The sequence below is a fragment of the Diospyros lotus genome, chromosome 6, assembly GCF_014633365.1.
Source record: "Diospyros lotus cultivar Yz01 chromosome 6, ASM1463336v1, whole genome shotgun sequence".
In the NCBI taxonomy this organism is placed as follows: domain Eukaryota; kingdom Viridiplantae; phylum Streptophyta; class Magnoliopsida; order Ericales; family Ebenaceae; genus Diospyros; species Diospyros lotus.
Window position 1 is genome coordinate 20,774,781 of NC_068343.1, and position 19,404 is coordinate 20,794,184.

Consider the following 19,404-nt stretch of genomic DNA (forward strand, 5'->3'; position numbering starts at 1 on the left):
TCAAACTTAACAGTAGCCATAAATTTCAATAGTACTAATGATTAGTACTGTATATTAGAATAGTGCCATAGCTTGTGAATAGTATAACATGTAAGTTCCTAAGAAAGAGAGGTAGATCACCAAAGGACACACTTAAATATCAAATCTTTCCCTAGACATCCACCTCCACACTACCACAATTCTGACATACACAATTCAATCGAACGTACAAGAAATATACTTTTAGCTAGAAAACCAAGAATAATTCTTTTCTGACGTAGAAGATCAAACAATATTGTAACCACAGAGTAGGAATTTCTTGGAAAAACTAACACTTTTGCAACAAAGAGCTCTGATACCAATTTGTTGCAACGAGAATATCGATGTGGAGAAAATAATATAGTGAGAAAAATAAAGGAAACCAAGATATAACGTGGTTCAGCAATTTTCCTAAGCAATTTTCCTACGTCAGTTGGAGAGCAGCAAGAAAATTTTCACTATGAGACTGAAAAATCTTTACAAGTTCACTCAAAGTTCCACTCAATACCCAAAACCCTATTACACCTAAATACACTCTCACTTGGATCTCTCTCAGAACCTCTCTATTTTGAAAACTAGGAAGAGATTTTTTATGTCTCTTGAACTCTAGTAGATGGGGTATTTATAGAAACTAATGACCAAACATGTGGTAATTAATTAAGAGAGGACAAGTGACATAATTTTAGCTACAAATGTAGTTGAATATGAACCGCATAACTTGGAGCCACATATTACAATTTGAGCCACATGTTACACATAATTTAATATATAAAAAAATTCACGATATATAGATACTTAATTGTAGTTTAGCCTGATTTCCTTCAAACTCCTCTACTGCACAATGAGATCACATATCCTTAGTAAAAGAAGTCCCAATATGACTGGCTCTATCTGCTTTCGGCCATGTGGATATTCTTGCAATATTGTAAATCGCAGGAATGAAACAGCTTAAAATTGACATCATTCTCTGAGGATCGATCTTATCTAGGCTTCAGCTTTCTTTTCTCTTTTGTCACATAGTACTAGTTGAATCACATATTACTGCTTCGATCGAACACCCTCATCAGTTACTAGTACTGATCTAAGAGTGACATATCAAACCATATATAGATGAATCCAGCTATGGGATGGTCATGGGGAATAGCTCTGGCAGTGGCAGTGCTTGCACTTGCCTACCTCCTGCAAGCAGCAGCCTGGCTCAGGCGGAACAAGAAGAACAGCAGATTGCCTCCAGGTCCAAAACCTCTCCCAATTCTGGGCCATTTTCACTTGTTGGGGAAGCTTCCACACCAGGATCTACACCGGCTGGCCAAGAAACACGGCCCCATCATGTACCTGCGCTTCGGCTTCGTCCCTAACATCGTCGTCTCGTCACCGGAAGCCGCCGAGCAGTTCCTCAAGACCCACGACATTGTCTTCGCCGGCAGGCCGCCTCACGAGGCAGCCAAGTACATATCCTACGAGCAAAGGAGCATGTCCTTCGCCCCCTACGGCCCCTTTTGGCGAGAAATGCGAAAGCTTTGCACCTTGCAGTTGCTCAGCGCCCACAAGATCGCGTCTTTTCAATCCATGAGGAAGGAGGAGCTTGACATTTTGATCGACAAAATCAAGCAGGCAGCTCAGGATAGCATTACAGTCGATCTGAGCGCTAGCGTCGCATCCATGAGTGCGGATATGAGCTGTCGGATGGTGTTCGGGAAGAAATACGCGGAGGAGGAGTTCCACGAGAAGGGGTTCAAAGCTGTGATTCAAGAGGGGATGAAGCTGGGGGCAATTCCTAACATAGGAGACTACTATCCCTATGTTGGGAAGCTTGATCTACAAGGGTTAACTCGACGAATGAAGGCAGTACGCAAGGTGTTCGATGGATTCCTTGAGAAGATCATCGACGAGCATGTTCAAGCTGGGGGCCAAGGCCAAAACAAGGACTTTGTTGACATCTTGTTGGCCTTCATGAAATCTGATCAAGCCGACTTCCGTATTGATCGTTGCCATGTCAAAGCTGTTATGTTGGTAAGTAAATTTAACTCGCTCAATCTTATTTTTCTCAAAAGATTTCAATTATGGTCTTTTATTATTCTTTTCTTTTTAATTTTTATGGGTTTTTACCATATATAGATCCAAGACTAATTAAACACAATCTCTCTCTCTCTCTCTCTCTCTCTCTCTCTCTCTCTCTCTCTCTTTATGTATATATATATATATAGACAGAGGTTATTGCTAGATTATTTAGTTTGCTCTAGTATATTAAAAAGAGAGCTTAAATCCACTTATGTGGGATGGCAAACTTTTATGTGTGTATAGGTTTATAAGCTTTTCATGTAGCTTTATTTTTATTTTGTTAAAAAATTATTTTTACAATTTGAACTTGTACCTTTAATTAGTTATAAAAGAGTAATCTTATTATGTAATCTACCATATTAACTTGGTAAAATTTCAACAAAGCTTAACCCAAAGCTACTTTCATCTCTCTCTCTCCTCAAATCTCTCTCTCTCTCTCAATTAGGAAGAAAAAGAAATCATAACAAGAATGTGGTTTCTTATTGTAAATTCAAACTACTTGTGTCAACCACCAATAAATACAAGCATTTCTATGAAGTATTATATCAAGTTGGATGGATGTGTGAGACTGTGACACCAAAACTCATTTAATTTAAATGCCTTGTGGATATACTTGTTCGAAGGTGCTTTTTTATGCTCTACTATCAAAAAACGCCATCAGGATATTAGGCTCATGGGATTTTCTTTTTCTATCACTTAAACAAAGTAGCATTATATTATGAGTTCTAAAATGATTCAAGCTACAAGTCAATTATAAAATGAAAAAAAAAAAAAAGGAAATGTATACCATTACATCTTCTCCTCTATGCTTCTTCAAATGCAGGCAACATGTCGCTTTCAAATTTACATTATTATACATGAGAGATTTGCAGGATATGCTTGCTGCCTCCATGGACACTTCCGCAACCGCAATTGATTGGACCCTCTCTGAGCTTCTGAGGCATCCACGAGTGATGAACAAAGTCCAAGATGAGCTTCAACAAGTGGTAGGCATGGAGAGGATGGTGGAAGAAACTGACTTAGACAAGCTGGAGTACTTGGAAATGGTGGTGAAGGAAGCCTTTAGGTTGCATCCGGTGGCACCGTTGTTGCTCCCCCATGAAGCCACCCAAGATTGCATCGTGAATGGCTACCATATACCGCGAAAAGCTCGACTTACCATCAACATATGGGCCATTGGCAGAGACCCAAATGTGTGGACTGATCCGGAGAAGTTTATCCCGGAGAGATTTGAAGGGAGCACGATCGATCTGCGGGGCCGTGATTTCCAGTTGCTTCCGTTTGGAGCCGGCCGGAGACGCTGCCCGGGGCTGCAATTGGGCCTACTGATGGTGAAACTGGTGGTAGGGCAGTTGGTGCATTGCTTCAAGTGGGAGCTGCCAGATGATATGTTGCCTACGGATTTGGACATGAGTGAGGATTTTGGTCTGGTTACTACTAGAACTAAGCACCTCCTGGCTATTCCCGCTTATCGCCTTTCCAAATAATGGATCAAGTTCCACTTAACTAGGTTTATTTGTCAGCTACTTCCGGAGTTTTAATGTTATTATGTTTTTTATTTCTGCATTCAAACCTACAATAATGAGATCCTATATTAAAGAAAGAAAGCAATCTTCTTTTATTTTGCAGCTTGTCAAATGGCAATTGGTGCAATATTTTGAGATATCTCTATCTATTAATTGTAATTTAAAAAATCTCCCCTTGGACTTCTTGGATTGTAACATATATAAATAAAAGACGTTAACATCCTAGGTGAAGGAGGACATAAGTGCCCGATATTCTAACTTGGCCTAGCCCTAGTATCCTACAAATAGGAAGTGATATGTTTTCATTGTTCCAATGCAGCCAAGCCCTCAATATCCTAACAGATATTAGCTCAAGCTCATTAGTAGTTGTTATTGTTAGTTTGTTTGTACAGTTAGACAGTTAGGTGATTGGTTAGATGGTTATTTTGGTTAGTTAGTTCCTTCCGAAACTAGCCTTGTATTTAAAGCTGCTTGCAGCTCATTTGGGAAATGAGATTTCGAAGTATTTTTCATTCTAATATGGTATAAGAGCAATAGCTCGCTTCCTCTTCGCCTATCCTCATTGTCCTTCTCTGACAACCTCGACGGCTCTTGTTTTCCTTGTTTGAAGTTTACAATTTGCAATTCTTCAAACCTACTGTTTGTCCATACTTTTTCTATGGCGATAGCAATTCCACCACATACAGATTCATCCTCCTCGTTAATGAGCAATTCCGCCATTGACAATGGTTCTAGCCCTTATTTCCTTCATCACTTCGATAGTCCCAGCCTTCTACTAGTTTCTCAGCTATTGACAGGAGATAATTACGCCTCGTGAAGTTGTGCCATGATGATAGAACTATCAAAAAAGAACAAGTTAGGATTCGTTAATGGATCCATATGCCGATTGCAGGTGATGATCCTCTCTTAGTGCTTGGATCCAAAACAAGAATATTGTTATTTTTTGGATTCTTAATTCTGTGTTGAAGGAAATCTTTGCGAGCGTTATCTATTTTGAGTTGGGTATGAAATATGGATAGATCTATGCAGAGACACCAGCAGAGCAATAGACCTCGTATATTCCAATTAAGGTGCGAATTGATGAATTTGACTTAGGGACAACTATCTGTAAGTGCCTATTTCACTAAATTTAAAACTATTTGGGAAGAACGCTTAGCAACTATAGACCTATATGTTCGTGTGGAAAGTGTTCTCGTGGAGCTACTAAAGCCCGTGCATATCATTATCAAGCGGAGTATCTGACGTCCCTCTTAATGGGGCTACATGATTCCTTCGCACAAGTTAGAGGTTAGTTACTTCTTATGGATCCAATTCCTCTCATGAATAAAGTTTTTGCTCTTATTTCTCAAGAAGACTTGAGAAAATCAGAGACATGTTATTAGCTTTGCTGGTGGAATGATTATGTACTATTCTCTGTTAAGCATGATATGAGTAAGCCTAGTCATGGTAAAATTCAGAAGAAATAATGACCTATCTGTACACACTGTTGATTAGTGCTACAAACTACATGGTTATCCTCCAGGATACAAATCTAAACAGAGGAATAACCATACACCACAAGAATTTAGAGTTTTAGCGACGGAATATTTCTATCGCTAAAGCCCAAGAATCTATTGTTAAATCAATTTAGCGATGGATTAGCTACAGAACATATCCGTCGCTGAAATGCTAGTTGCTAAATTTTAATAGCAATGGATCCGTTGCCAATTTATAGCGACGGATCAGCGACGAAAATTTTTTTATCGCTAAATGTAATGTTTTTTTAAAATTTAGCAACAGAAATTTCTGTCGCAATTCTATCTCTAATTCAGTTGTCCTATATAGTGGCCAAATTAAACAGCGACGAAAATTTTTGTCGCAAAAAATAAAAATATGTAAATAAAAAATTTTAAATTTATTTTAGCGATAAAAATTTCTGTTGCTAAATTTAGCGAAAAAAATTTCATCACTAAAGTATTAAAAATATAAATAAAAAAATAAGAATTTATTTTAGCGACTTAAATTTTCATCGCTAAAGTATAAAAAAATGAATCAAAAATTAAGAATTTCTTTTTGCGATGGAATATTCTATCGCTATTTCTAAAAAAAATTAAAAATATATATATATAAATTAAGTTAAATTCGCGACAAAAAATTTCGTCGCTAAATATATCAAAAAATAAATAAATTTATTATAGCAATCAAATTGAGTCGCTAATTCCGTTACTGAAATAAATATTTTTTTATTATAATTAATTATTAAATTAACCTAAATAATCTGAAATAATTTTAATTCTAATATAAAATAAAATGAGAATTATTATAGAAATTATAAAATTTATATTTATAAAATAAAAATTAATATTCGAACAGAATATTAATAAAAATTAAAATATCATCCTAACTATTGCATCAAAATAACTACGAAACATAATCGTTTGAATTGTCACTAGCACTAGGCGAGTCAGGCTGGTGAGTTGACTGTAGATGAGAAGAAAAAGAAGGAAATATGCCACGAGTAGATCTAGTAAATTGTTCAATCAAAACTCGCATTTCAAATATATGTTGTCGAAAGTCGTTCAACTCCTGAACCTATGAGTTTATCTTCTCTGTCATTTCTTGTATGATGACATTTTCCTGATGGCCAAATGAGACATTAGATAAGCTATTGACGTCGAAAAATTTCGATTGGGATAAGGATCTCATGCCGTAAATCCTCTTCTTCTTATTTTTTCCACCAGTAGTCTGGATAAATATTTGGTCGCAATCTGGCTCAACTAGCTAATCGGACCCCTCATCCAATTGAGTCGCTTGCTCCAGCAATTGTATGTACTTTTCCTACGGCAGTTTAACCAAAAAAAAAAATAGAATAAGTTAATTACGAATATTAAAATTTACATTAATTATAAAATTGATATTATTTACAATCAAAAAACACTTACAGCGACGCTCGCAAAACGTTTGTCGACGTACGCCCTCTCTCTTTTTTCAGTCTTTTTTTAATGAGTTCATTCAAAAACTTCAATCAACGTGAGCTCCCTCCCAAACTCCCTTTTCTAAAAAAAAAAATGATATATAATTAATAATTTTAATAATAATAAATTATAAATATTAACAAATTAAATAAATTAAATTTCTTACCATTCGTCTCTTATGCTCCATTAAAGATATGGAGCCCCCATTGTGGTGGAAAGGACCAGCTCTAGTGCCACCCGTCTCACTCAAGTGATTCAACAACCCTTGTACAGATCGTTTCTTAAAGGCTTCATCTTGTTCCCATTTCTGCATCCAACAATCCCAGACATTATCTGGCACAAAAGTCGGTTTCCCATTAGCATGCTACTTACAAATATTGTCGATGTATCGCTTAGCTGCCTTTTATGCCCACTCTCTCCTAACCAATGCATCAATCGTAGGATCCCACTAAAAAAATTTTCTACAAGCAAAAGTAAGATTAAATAGCTAAAACATTTCTACATTGATAATTAACAAAAAATATATATTATTAATTTGAATTTAATACCACAAATTCATTCCAGTATAAGCCTTTCGTCTCCAAAGGCACTTCTTTCCAAACGTGGCCCTCCTTATGAAAACACTTCTTGAAGATCATCAACATAATATGGGAGATATTAACTGTACGACAAAAAATGCTCATGTATATAAATAATAATAATTAGTATAAAAACTAACATATGTTATAATGTAAAAAAAAATAGAAAAAACAAAGTTACCCATCGCCATCTTACTCTATAACATGCTGTCATTCGGACGTAGAAGGATTGATAACCGAGTGAGATGATGGATGTACTGGTGACTCTGCAACAACTAGAGATGCTGGTAGGGGAAAGACCGGTGAAACGTCCCCCAAAATATGTGATGCTACAATAGAAGAGGTGGAAACAACAGTGGACCCAGAAGAGCTAGGTCTAGAACCATTGCGTCCTGCACGATAACATCATCTAACACCTGTCATATCTAAGAAAGAGAATAACAAGATTGATACCTCAAACAGACAAAAAGATATGAATGTCGTTGTTGTCATTGTCACTACCAACTAAGAAAGAGAAACAAATAAAGATTTAAGAAAAATGAGAAATCAAACTAAAAATTGAGAAAAAAGTATTTAAATATAAATACATTTTAGTCAATTTTTAATGTTTAACTAGAGTTAACAAATGATATGGAGTAAATTGTAGCATAGTATTAAATATCAAGGGTATTTCTTATATATTTTCAAATGTTTAGATAAATTTATGTAATTATCTTAAACCTTAAAAGTAGCTCCAATATTTTTTCATAATGAGTTTATTAATTTTAAAAGTACCAAGAGTAATGTTAACTATTGTCCTTTATTAAATACACTTATATTTTAGATAATGCATATTTATTATATTTTTTTAAATTTAAATATTTTTTATTGGTTGATTTGATTATAATTGCATTTATTTTAGCACATTCCAATAAAAAATAAGGAATACTAAAAAAATATTTATGGGCTATTTTCGTAATTTTGAAAAAGTTTCGAGGGTCATTTTGCGATATTAAAAAAATATTAGAAACACGTTTTTATTTCATGACCACATTAGAGACAAAAGCAATTTTGTTTCTATTGTCCTGCCAACCATGCTAGAGACAGAAGTAATTTATATTTATATTTATTTGAATACATGATGAAATTTATATTTATATTTGATTAAATAATTATTTTTTAATAATTTTTTATATTAAAAATTATATTGACAAAAAGATTCCTATATTTTTTTATGTATGTGTTTACATTTTTTATTTTTTTTAAATATCATTTTTTTATTTTATATTATATCTAATTCGCATTTTCGTTTATGTGAAACTTAGGGCGTGCACATACATATATATATATATATGAATGGAAAGAACATATGCATGTGTATATATAATTATATATAACAATAGTCTAGTTAAATAAATTCAACATAAAAATGTTATATGATGGCCAATTTCTATTCTATTTTACATCAATTACATATGCACCAAATGAGGTCAACAAAAATTCTCCTCCAATTTCATTTTCATTGCAAAGCACCATATGAGAACAACAACAAATCTTACTTTAATTTCTTTTTAACAGTGCAAAAGTAAGAGATTTTAACAATACCTCTTACTTTGGTTTTCTTAGAATTAATTAGAACAGCAAATTCAAGTTAGCATATTATCAACTCTATTATATAAGTAAATATTTCATTTCGATATATATTTGAAGTCCTGCTATTAAAATAATTTTTCAAAATATCACTCATATATTTTGCTTAAAAAAACAAAAATTTGTTAAACAACATGATTTGAATTCAAGACCTCTCAATTAGGCTAAATTTGAAAATAATATTACCACTAGACTCACACTCATTTTCATTTAAATTTTACCAAAGAAATAGTAAATACTAAACTAAAACCAGCACCATAAATGACTCTTCTTTTATTCTTTTTACTTGCGCGTTACTAGTACATATATATCATATATTCTAAATTTCTTTTCTCCATTATTAAGTATTATTTAAATTTAGTTAAGAAAATGAAAAAGAAAGTCCCATTACCCTAAAAACTAAATCAGGATGCTCAGTTTCGATTTAAGCATGTCAAAAAACTGAGCACCTTTGTTCGGTTTAGATTATCTCTATGGTCTTGGCCAATAGACTTAAGGTTGTTCTACACATTTGAAGCATTTTACATATACATTTACCGTGTTATTTCCCAACTATAAAATTTTTTCTTTAAAATTGAAAAAAAATTTGAAACACCCAATTCACCTTCTCTTGAGTAAGGGCGTGCAATCAATCAGTTTGATTACCGAATCGATCGAAAATCACTAACCGACACTAACTGAACCGAGGCATATAACCAAACAAAATCGATTGAGTCATCCAAATTAACCAAAACCGAACTAACTAAATTTTGAATCACGGTAATCGAACCAAAAACCAAAATAAATCAACAAAATCAAACCGAAAACTGAAGTAACACAGATAACTGAAAAACAAATCGAACTAACCGGATAATCGAACCAAGAAAAGTTTGGAAAACTTTGACAAAAGAGCCTAGACTGAACTAAAAAAGAGCCTACTTCAGTTTGGTTCGATTTTTCGATTATTAATACCAAAAAAAAAAAATCGAACTAAATAACTAAAATTCTTGGGAGAAATAACCAAACCGAATAGAATATCCAAAAATCTTGAAAAAAATAATCGAACTGAACTACTTTTAGTGAAAAATCAAACCGAACTAACAAATTTGATTTGTTCAATTCAATTAGTTGATTTATACGAACTCCTACTCACCCCTGCTCTTGAGTGTATAATTTTATATTTTCATATATATATAATGTCTCAATGAGGCCTAACTCCAAGCATCTTGGTGGCACTAATGGTCCGGTATTTTTCAAGCCTGCAAAACCCATTACATTTTATTTTCTTAACTCTCCTAATTCCCACCTTTCATTGTGTTGTATTCGATTTGCCCAAATCTCCTCCGTCTAGGTGGATTCTCTAGGTTGATTTTATGTGTCCATGTGGATTCTCAACGATGATAGCTTTCAGGTGAGATGGTGTCTTTAGTGTTAGTCGAGTGCAGAGCTTTATTGTAGCCAACTAAGGGTTGATGATTGTGTGTAAACATAAGCTCGAGGGCAGCTCTATGGGATACCTTTTTTTTATGGTGTCATGTGTTGGCCTTTCACTTTCACTTGAGATCCTTTCTCATAATGGCACATGTCAAGCCCTGTTTCATGCATCCGAAGCATTCCTTGCCAAATTAGGACGTCAAATATTAATTGCAAATGAGGAAAGGGCAAAACCACTAGTTTCTTAAAAGGGTTCAAGCAAGAATCCCAAACAAACTAACAAACATGAAAAACAAGTACGTACAAGGGAGATTGATCATAAGAAAGAGAGCATGCAAGTTCATGTGAGAATATGGCAGTTCCATAGACATTTGGATTATTCTTTGGTTCTAAATATATATATATGCCAATTAATTAAGGTTCATCATCCAACATGCAAGGGTGCATTCATGCTTCTTTCTCCTTCAATCGTGGGTAATCTTCATCCAAACTCCTTAAGTTACTGTCTAATTAAAGCACGTTAGGCTTTTTTTATATTTATTTTTCCCCTTTATGGTAGATAAAATCTATATCAGTGTTTTTAAAATCAGGCCATATCAGTCGATCAAACCGTAAGCCAGAAAATTAATTATACCAATAATCACTCAACTTTGCATTCTGTTATTATTTAGTCACTGAATTTTAAAATGTTATTCATTGCTCACTGATATTTCAAATCTGTTACTACTTAGTGATTAAAGTTTAGTAAACTTAAAGTTCGGTGACTAATAAGTGATGGGTGAGAAACAATTTTAAAATATTAATGACTAGTAAATAACATTTTAAAATTCAGTGATTAAACTGTAACAGTTTTGAAATATTAGTAATTAACAGATAACATTTCAAAGTTCAGTAATCAAACAGTAACAGAATGCAAAATTGAGTAATTATTAGTGTAATTAACCCTAAACCAAAAGTGAAACTAGTTTAATTTGTATACAAAAAATAATTTTAAAAAATGGGTTGAGTTAGAGTTGAATCATCGATTGAATCACTAGTCATCTGAAATAGTGCAGTTCGACCAGCCCACTTTCAAGGCATTGTTGTTTTGAGGCATATAAAAGGGCCAAAATTGGGGGGGTTTCTCTTTTCTACAAACCCTAGTGCACCACACATGGATGATCCAACCACTCCAATCTTCTTCATCCTGTCGTTGTTCCCCTATTCTTCTCCTTCTCTGATCTTCCCCTCTTCGTCTTCCTGTCCAATCTTCCACTGTATATTCTTCTTCTCTAGTCTTCCAACATATATACTTCTTCCTCTCTAATCTTTCACTATTCTTCTTCTTCTCTATTCGTCTCTGATTGCCAATCTTCCACTATTCTTCTCCTTCTCTGTTCATATCTACCTACCGCTCTTTCATCTTCTGTCACCGCTTACTTCTCTCAAACGATGCTATCTCAAGTTATATTATCATTATTACTCGTACAAATATTTCAACTTCCTCAACAATTTCCTGAGTTCAAAATTATCTAAATCTATTTGCTATGTATTTTCACCTTTGTAGATAACTGGTCTTAGTTAGTTTCCTCTTTTTTAACCTTTATTATTTCTATCATGATGTATATATACCCCTAACCTCAATCAATAAACTCACGACTATTATATTCAACTAATCAAAACTTTTAATTATGTTTCTTCTTTATATGCGCATTTTCTTTCTATATATATAAAAAAATATACATAAAAAAATTAAAATAGTCCAACTTCAATTAACTCTAATTTGATTAGTCGCTCCCTTTCTTCAGTTTAATATTCAATAAACTCCAAAAACATTTACATAAATGCATACAATGAAATAAAATCGACATGTTTCAGCTAAAGAGAATCTCACTCAGAGTTTAACCCATACCAAGGGAAAAGTGCAATCTCTCTATATGTAACATAATCACATCGACGCATTGACATAACACAATCCTGGCTTAAGAAAGGCAACATCAACGCATCTCTTCGACATCTCAGGAACAATCGTTACCACTCCCGACACGGGAAGGTCAACATCAACGTAGGAACCCTACTCACCACAATCATGTCAGAGATTATGTTCCCACTCAAAAGTATCCCGGAACTCTACCCATGTCCAACACACATGCCAATGCCATAACCACAGCATGTAATGCTAAATTATATAAAACTATGTTTGAAAACGCATATTTTAATGTATGCGTAAAAAAAACATTTTGAATGAACCATCCACATGACATCAACCATTCATATGCCAAAACCATTACATGAAACAAAATCAAGTATAAAGTCGAACCACCCACAATAAACAAAGTTTTTTTTTTTTTTGTAAAAAAGAAATATATAGAACAAGAAAAACAAGCGACTACAAACACCTCTGGGCGAAGCCGAGAGAAAGAACAAAATCAACAACACTAGCCAACACCAACAATGGGAAAACCTGGGACACTACACCCCTGACACACGGGGCTACAAAACACCTCAACAGGAGGGAGAACCAGAAAGCACCAAATAACTAGGCAAACAGCAACGACGAACCACTGAGGGACTCCCCAGGAAGGGAAAGAGATCAAGCACCCGGATAAGAGCGGAGGCATGAATGCGGGAGACGCCAAAATCGAACCAAGGCAATACTCTGCAGGGACTGAGAGAATTGCATGGAGGCCAACCGCACCCAAACCGCCTGCTGAATCTGATACGCAAGCTGGGCCGGAGGCCGCTCACTGTCTCGAAAGCACCGGTGGTTACGCTCCCGCCAAATAAGATACACTGCAGCCTGAAGAGTGAGCCGGTGAGCCACCACCCACGGGGATCTACCACGCCAACGAAGAGCAGCCCAAGAAACACCACGCTCCCAACTCCTCCAGGGCCAGGCAAACTTCACGTGACGTCTAAGCTGTTGCAACACCTGTTTAGAATAATCACAGCTAAAGAATAAATGGCTATGGCGCTCCATCGCGCACCTGCACAAGAAACATCTGTTAGGAAAAGCCAAATATAGATTTAATCGATCTAACGTGGAGAGACGCTCCTTTATAGCCAACCAGAGGATAAAAGCATAAGAAGGAACTCCAGAGGAGTGCCAAACCAAACGACCCCAAGGGACTCGAGCTCTCCTGCATCTAAGAGCATCCATAGCAGAATGGGCTGAGAAGCAGCCATCAGGCGCCGGGACCCACCAAGGGAGGTCAGGGGTAGGGAACCGAGGGAGACTAGGCGAAGCCTCCAAGATAAGTTGGGCTTCCCTCGAAAGCTCCACATGGGGCCAGGACCAGCCCCCTTGAGAGATAACGGAGGAAACCCTAGCAGTAGAGGGGAGACCCATCAGTCTAGGCGCGAATCGAGAGAAGGAATCAACCAACACACCAAGAGGATGCCATTGATCATGCCATAGAAAAACACGATGACCATTACCAATTTTCCATCTAATAAGCGGCCTAACAGCCACTCTGAGGTTGAGAATCCTACGCCAATACCAAGGACAAGAATAAGGTGGCGTAATGAGCCAGAAACAAGAATCCCTAATCCGATACGAGTGGATCCAACGAATCCAAAGGGATTCAGAAGAAGCATGCATGAGACGCCAAATTAATTTGGCAGCAAGAGCTTGGTTCCAAGTGTAGAGGGGACGCAAGCCAAGGCCCCCTTGGTCTTTCGGGAAGCAAATATCAGCCCAAGCAACCTTAGCCTTGAAAGGAGACAACTCTGGACCATCCCACAAGAAAGCACAAGTGACTCTTTCCACCTCCTTAAGAACCTTCTTGGGGAGCACGAAGATCGAGGCCCAATAGACATGGATGGTAGACAAGACCGACTGAACAAGCTGGAGACGACCAGCGAAGGAGAGGAGACGACCCCTCCAAGAGACCACTTTAGAACGAACCCGGTCCAAGATAGGACGACAATCATTATAAGTGAGTTACTTCGAGATGAGCGGAATCCCAAGATATCGAAAAGGGAGAGAACCTTGCCTAAAGCCCGATTCCCGAACTAGGGTGGCAAAGAGGTCAGGGTCTCCACAACAGACAAAACAAAAGCTCTTAGCGGGATTAGCCGCTAAGCCCGACATGTCAGCAAAGCGATCTAGGCATTGCTTAAGGATGCGAACAGAATCTTGGTCCCCGTTGGAAAACAGCATGAGGTCATCAGCAAATGAGAGCATAGCAATGTCAAGCCTATCACACTTCCAATGGAATCGAAAATCGTCTGCATGAGAGTGATAGGCAACAATACCATGAAGAACCTGCATGACAAGGACAAAAAGATAAGGGGAGAGAGGGTCCCCCTGCCTGAGGCCCCGACCCCCAGGGAAAAAACCATGGAGCCTCCCATTGACCTTAATAGAAAAGCGGGCCGTGGTCACACAAGCCTTGATCCAGGAGACAAAACGGGGAGGGAAGTGCATATGGTGAAGAACAGATAGGAGGAACCCCCAATCCACCGAGTCATAAGCTTTACTAAGGTCAACCTTAAGAGCACATCTATCGAGGCCCTTCGGGATATGGTACCGATGCAATAACTCCTGTGCCATGAGGATATTATCACCTATAGAACGACCCGGCACAAAGGCAGTCTGCGAGACATCAACGAGCTGGGGTAACAGAGGCTTGATCCTATTAGCAAGGATCTTAGAAATGACCTTATAAGTCACATTACAACAAGAAATCGGACGAAACTGACTAGAAGACTCTGGATGGGGAACCTTGGGCACAAGACTAATGATAGTCGCATTGATCTCCCCCAGTAACTTGCCTGATTGAAAAAAACTCGACACAGCCGCAACAAAATCCGCCCCAACAATGTCCCAGGCATGCCGAAAAAACTTAACAGTGAAACCATCCGGACCAGGGGCTTTATCATCCCCCATCGAGAACAGGGTGGACCGAATCTCCTCACTCGAAACATCTTTTAGAAGATCAAGCCAGACCTCAGGAGAGATAGCCCTATCCACATACATATTCAACGACTCATTGCTAACATGAGTCTCTCTAGATTGGGACCCGAGGAGGTCCTTAAAATGAGAAAGAAGGACCTGAGGGACCTCTGACTCCGAGGTCGTATGGAAGCCATCAGGACAGGCCAGGCTATGAATATGGAGATGGTTGCGGTTAGAAAGCATTTGTTGGAAAAAGAACCGAGAACATCGGTCCCCTTCCCCACTCCAGCGAATACGAGCTCGGAGACGAAAGAAGTCACTTTCCTGAGAAAGCTCTTTCAGATAAGAACGGCCAAGGGCACACTCACGGGCGCGGAGGGAAGCATCAGAGGGGGAGGAAATAAGAAGCCCCTGGATCTCGTGGAGCTTGTCCCTAAGGCCTAACACACGCGACGTCACGTGACCTTGCTGGGAGTTGAGGAGCTTCATCCCATGCTTAACAGCCTTGAGCTTGGAAACGAGGCGAAACATGGGCCAACCATCCACTTCCAAAGCCCATCCAGATTGAACAGTCTGAGCAAAGGAAGGGTGGACAACCAGGTGATTATTAAAACGGAAGGGGCCACCTCTCCTATCCTGATCGGTCTGCAAAGAGACTGTCATAGGGCAATGGTCAGAGATACTAGGCAGAAGAAAAGAGGCTGAGCTATAATCAAAATGCGCCAGCCAGCCATCATTAACAAGAACACGATCAAGCTTGCGAAAGATACTATCGGAGCCTGCACGTCTGTTACTCCAAGTTAGAACTGGACCACTAAACGAAAGATCTTGAAGAGACGCGCGATTAAGGAAGTCGGCGAACCGCGTCATACCTAAGGAACGAGCCAGGTTACCACCCCGGGACTCCAACTAATGCTTACAGACATTAAAATCCCCCATGAGGACCCACGGGGAGAGATTAATACTAGGCACAAGGGAGAGAAGACGATGCCATAACCGAGACTGGTCAGACTCTTCATAACTGGCATAGATACAGGAGACAAAAAACTCTTTATGATCCGTAAGCCTAGTACACAAAAGATGAAGAAACTGGTCTGAGCCATCGAGAACCGTCACAGAAACAATACCAGGGTCAAAGCCAAACCAAATACGACCCTGGGAACTAAACTCATAATTCATAGACCAAGACCAGCGGGGCATAATATTACGGGCAATTTCCTGAGAGCGGCTAAGCTGGACGCGAGTCTCAAGAAGAGCACAAAACCTTAGACGATGCTGACTAATAAAGGAGCGATCCTCCCATTGCTTTGCGGGGTGGTTCAAACCCCTGATATTCCAAGCTCCAAGGATCATGGAGGGGATGGGAGGGGGGAGACTCATTAGCCTGCTTGGCTTTACGAGGCCTATTACGCCTATTCTTCGGGGGAAGGAACTCTAGAGACTCACTAGGCGGAGGGATGGCCTGGGGGGGGGGGGGGAGGGATAAGTGGATCCCCAAATGAACCAGGGGTCTCTATGGGAGGATCGGAAACACAAGGCGCAGAAGAGGATGATATGGGGGGGTGGTCATTACTCTCAATAACCGGGGAAGGGAGAGGAGAGGGACAGGGAACATCTAACTGAATCGGGTCGTTAGCGGGAATCACTGGGTCCTCTTCCATGAGAGAGCATAAACGATTTGCAACCGAAACAGGGGGGGATAAGCAGAGACACTTGAGATTGCGAAGAGGCCACTCCCGGCTCGATGGGAGCCTTGGAAGAAGATAGGGAGGCACTCGGAATTGAGGAAGAAGAAAGCGAGGGGGGAGGATCACGGGAAACCGACTCCCTAGCCTTTTGACCTGCCATCGGGATAGAGACAGGACTAACCGAAGCTGGGGGGGAGGGGGGCGTGGCCTTACGAGGACACGAGCTATCTTTATGACCAAAAACTTTACACTTATTACATACTGAGGGACGCCATTGGTAATCAACCAAGATTGTAGCTATCTTAGGCTCACCTGAAAACTCATCTATACCCTGGTAGAATTCAATAAACCTAGGGAAAGAAGATGACGCCGACATCTCAATACAAATACGAGCAAACCCTAATCTCTTACGATCCTCAGTCATAGAGTCAGCATGAATAGGTCTCCCAAGTGAACTAGCCAATTCCGATAAGCCTAACATAGACCAACATTCTAAAGGAACATCATAAAATTTAACCCATACTGGAAGAGATTTATGAGCTGATTTAGATAAAATCATACCTGGCTCCCAGCATTGAAGGAACAAAGGCCGCTGAGCAAAGTGCCAAGGCCCTGCTTCAAAGACCTGCATCATTTGATCATAAGAAAAGAATCTAAAAAAGAAAAAACCTGAGTTGTTCGATTGGACATCGGATAAGCCATAGTTCTTCCATAGCCGCATCGCTAGACTCTGGACCGCCTGGAAAGGAAGGCCTTTCTCCATGAAATACCCCACCAAAGTATTCTCCCATTGTGCCGCTCCCTTCTCGCGGGCTTCCATAGAGAGATGCACTCTCGGGATACCGCCAAAAACCTTTGTTAGCTGAGGGATATATTTAAGCTTTGTAGGCATCCTAGGTATAGAGCCATCCACAACATTAGCCCATGTTCTAGGCTGATTTTGATTGCCCAGGGCAGGGCTAGGCCCTGATTGCGTGAGATTGCGCTGAGGACAGCCCACGCTTGATGGAGGCTGGCCTGGGGACGCATGGGCCTCATTAAACAAATTTTCCAGCCCAATAACCTGCTGGTCAATTTCCATGGTAACCGATGGGTTAGCATTCTCGACCCCTTCCAAGTGGGTAGCCTTAAGATCCCTTTCCTTCCCTTTATACCTCGGCCCCACCACATGAGCAAGCTCAGCTCCATGAGAAGTTTTGGGCAGCTGGGACACGCCATCCATCATCCTAATCTCATGATGAGAGGAGACAAAGTTGCTAGGAGCATTTAATGCATCCTTTGACTTTCGGCCAAAGGAAGGAGGGATCCGACCCGCCCCACTCACAGCCTCGCCCATACTGCCAATTGCATGCAAATCTGTCACATAGCCGTCCAGCTCCTGCTGTTGATTAAGCAGGACTGATTTGAAGGTGGGGCCCCCTTTTTCAAACCAAGCGAGCGAGGAAGAAGACCGTTGCAGGTCCGCCATGGCCGCATCCAGCCAAGCACTACCTGCTGCGGCTTCACTCGCCCTGCATGGAGATACCAGCAAGCTTTCTTGCTGCCTCAGCTCCGTCTCGACCTTACCTCCCACCATGACCGACGCTTCAGGTAAAGGACTCAACGAGCAGCCCCCTTGCACGACGCGAGACACATCAACAGAGACCTTCGTCTTCATGTCCACCATATCAGAAACAACCTGCCTCGTGCTACTGCCGAATCGCATCTCACCTCCCTTCTCTCCATGCGCTAAACCCGAATCTTCCAGCAAGCCAATCAGCCGACGTTGGTTTTTCACATTCTGCCCGCCACCCTTATTACTTCCAGGGACCTTCGCATCGTCCACTGCTGCCTTTTCACTATTTGGATGATGCGGTTGGCTCCTATTATCTTCCTCCAACAGCTCCTCGCACCACTGCTCAACCTGTAAGTCCTCCATATCCCGAGCTGAATGAGACTCAGCTTCAAAATGCGAGGGGCAATCAACATCCTTCATTTTTGAAGCACTGGACCTCTTAAAAATACGTCTGGATAGCCTCACGAACGAGCGCTTCTTCTTCACACTGCTTGAGTGACCAGTTTCCTTCGAACTACTGCTAACAGGTAGAACCTGGAGGTCCATCTCGTCCATTTTTACCAAACACTTTGCCCCTTCAGCATTAGAGGCTTGAACCAGTAACTGCTTGCGTCTAGTCCAAGCTTGACCATGAACAGAATCCTTCCAAGATCTATGCTTCCATCCAGCATGCACAGAAGCTGTTTGAACACCTTTGGACGGTGAACTGGCCAGAGAATCCGACCGTTCCCGCATGAGAACCACCCAAACAGATCCCGGAACAAAAACAGGTTAGAAATCCAGAGAGAGGATAGAGGATTTTCTCTCTCAAGAAAATTGGGTTGGGGTTTGGGGTTTTTACAATAAACAAAGTTTGAAGTAGAAACTTTCACAAATCAAAACCATTTATATAAAATAAGTCAAGTTTTGATAGTAGAACCACTCACAAAAATCGAGTTTGAAGTAGAACTCTCACATCAAACAAACCAGCTTTTAGTAGAACTACTCACCTTGAACGTACTTAGAATTCCTCAATTCTCGTGCCCAACCTCAATTTTGCTCTGACCTTTCTTCTTCCTTTTACAGATTTTTCTCCTTTTTCTCAAGCACAAATCCCTCACCTC

The 19,404-nt window shown here is 39.4% G+C and overlaps 1 protein-coding gene and 1 long non-coding RNA gene across 4 annotated transcripts in view; one reads left to right on the top strand and one right to left on the bottom strand.

The window, feature by feature from the left end:
• Positions 1–1,465, bottom strand: part of LOC127803932 (uncharacterized) — a 51,346-nt gene extending 49,881 nt beyond the window's left edge. Inside the window, exon 1 of the long non-coding RNA XR_008023625.1 lies at positions 1,354–1,465. This is a non-coding gene — a long non-coding RNA (uncharacterized LOC127803932). The remainder of the gene's footprint in view (positions 1–1,353) is intronic.
• LOC127803927 (cytochrome P450 71AU50-like) overlaps positions 1–3,707 on the top strand; it is a 174,801-nt gene extending 171,094 nt beyond the window's left edge. Inside the window, exons 2-3 of one of the 3 annotated variants that reach the window (XM_052340574.1) lie at positions 1,253–2,031; positions 2,952–3,707. In XM_052340574.1, coding sequence (XP_052196534.1) covers positions 1,253–2,031; positions 2,952–3,566 — 1,394 coding nt within the window. In that variant the 3' untranslated portion in view covers positions 3,567–3,707. Of the gene's footprint in view, positions 1–835; positions 2,032–2,951 lie in introns of those variants that run through there. The other 2 variants (XM_052340572.1, XM_052340576.1) reach the window with 2 other exon arrangements.
• Positions 3,708–19,404: the final 15,697 nt, after the last annotated feature.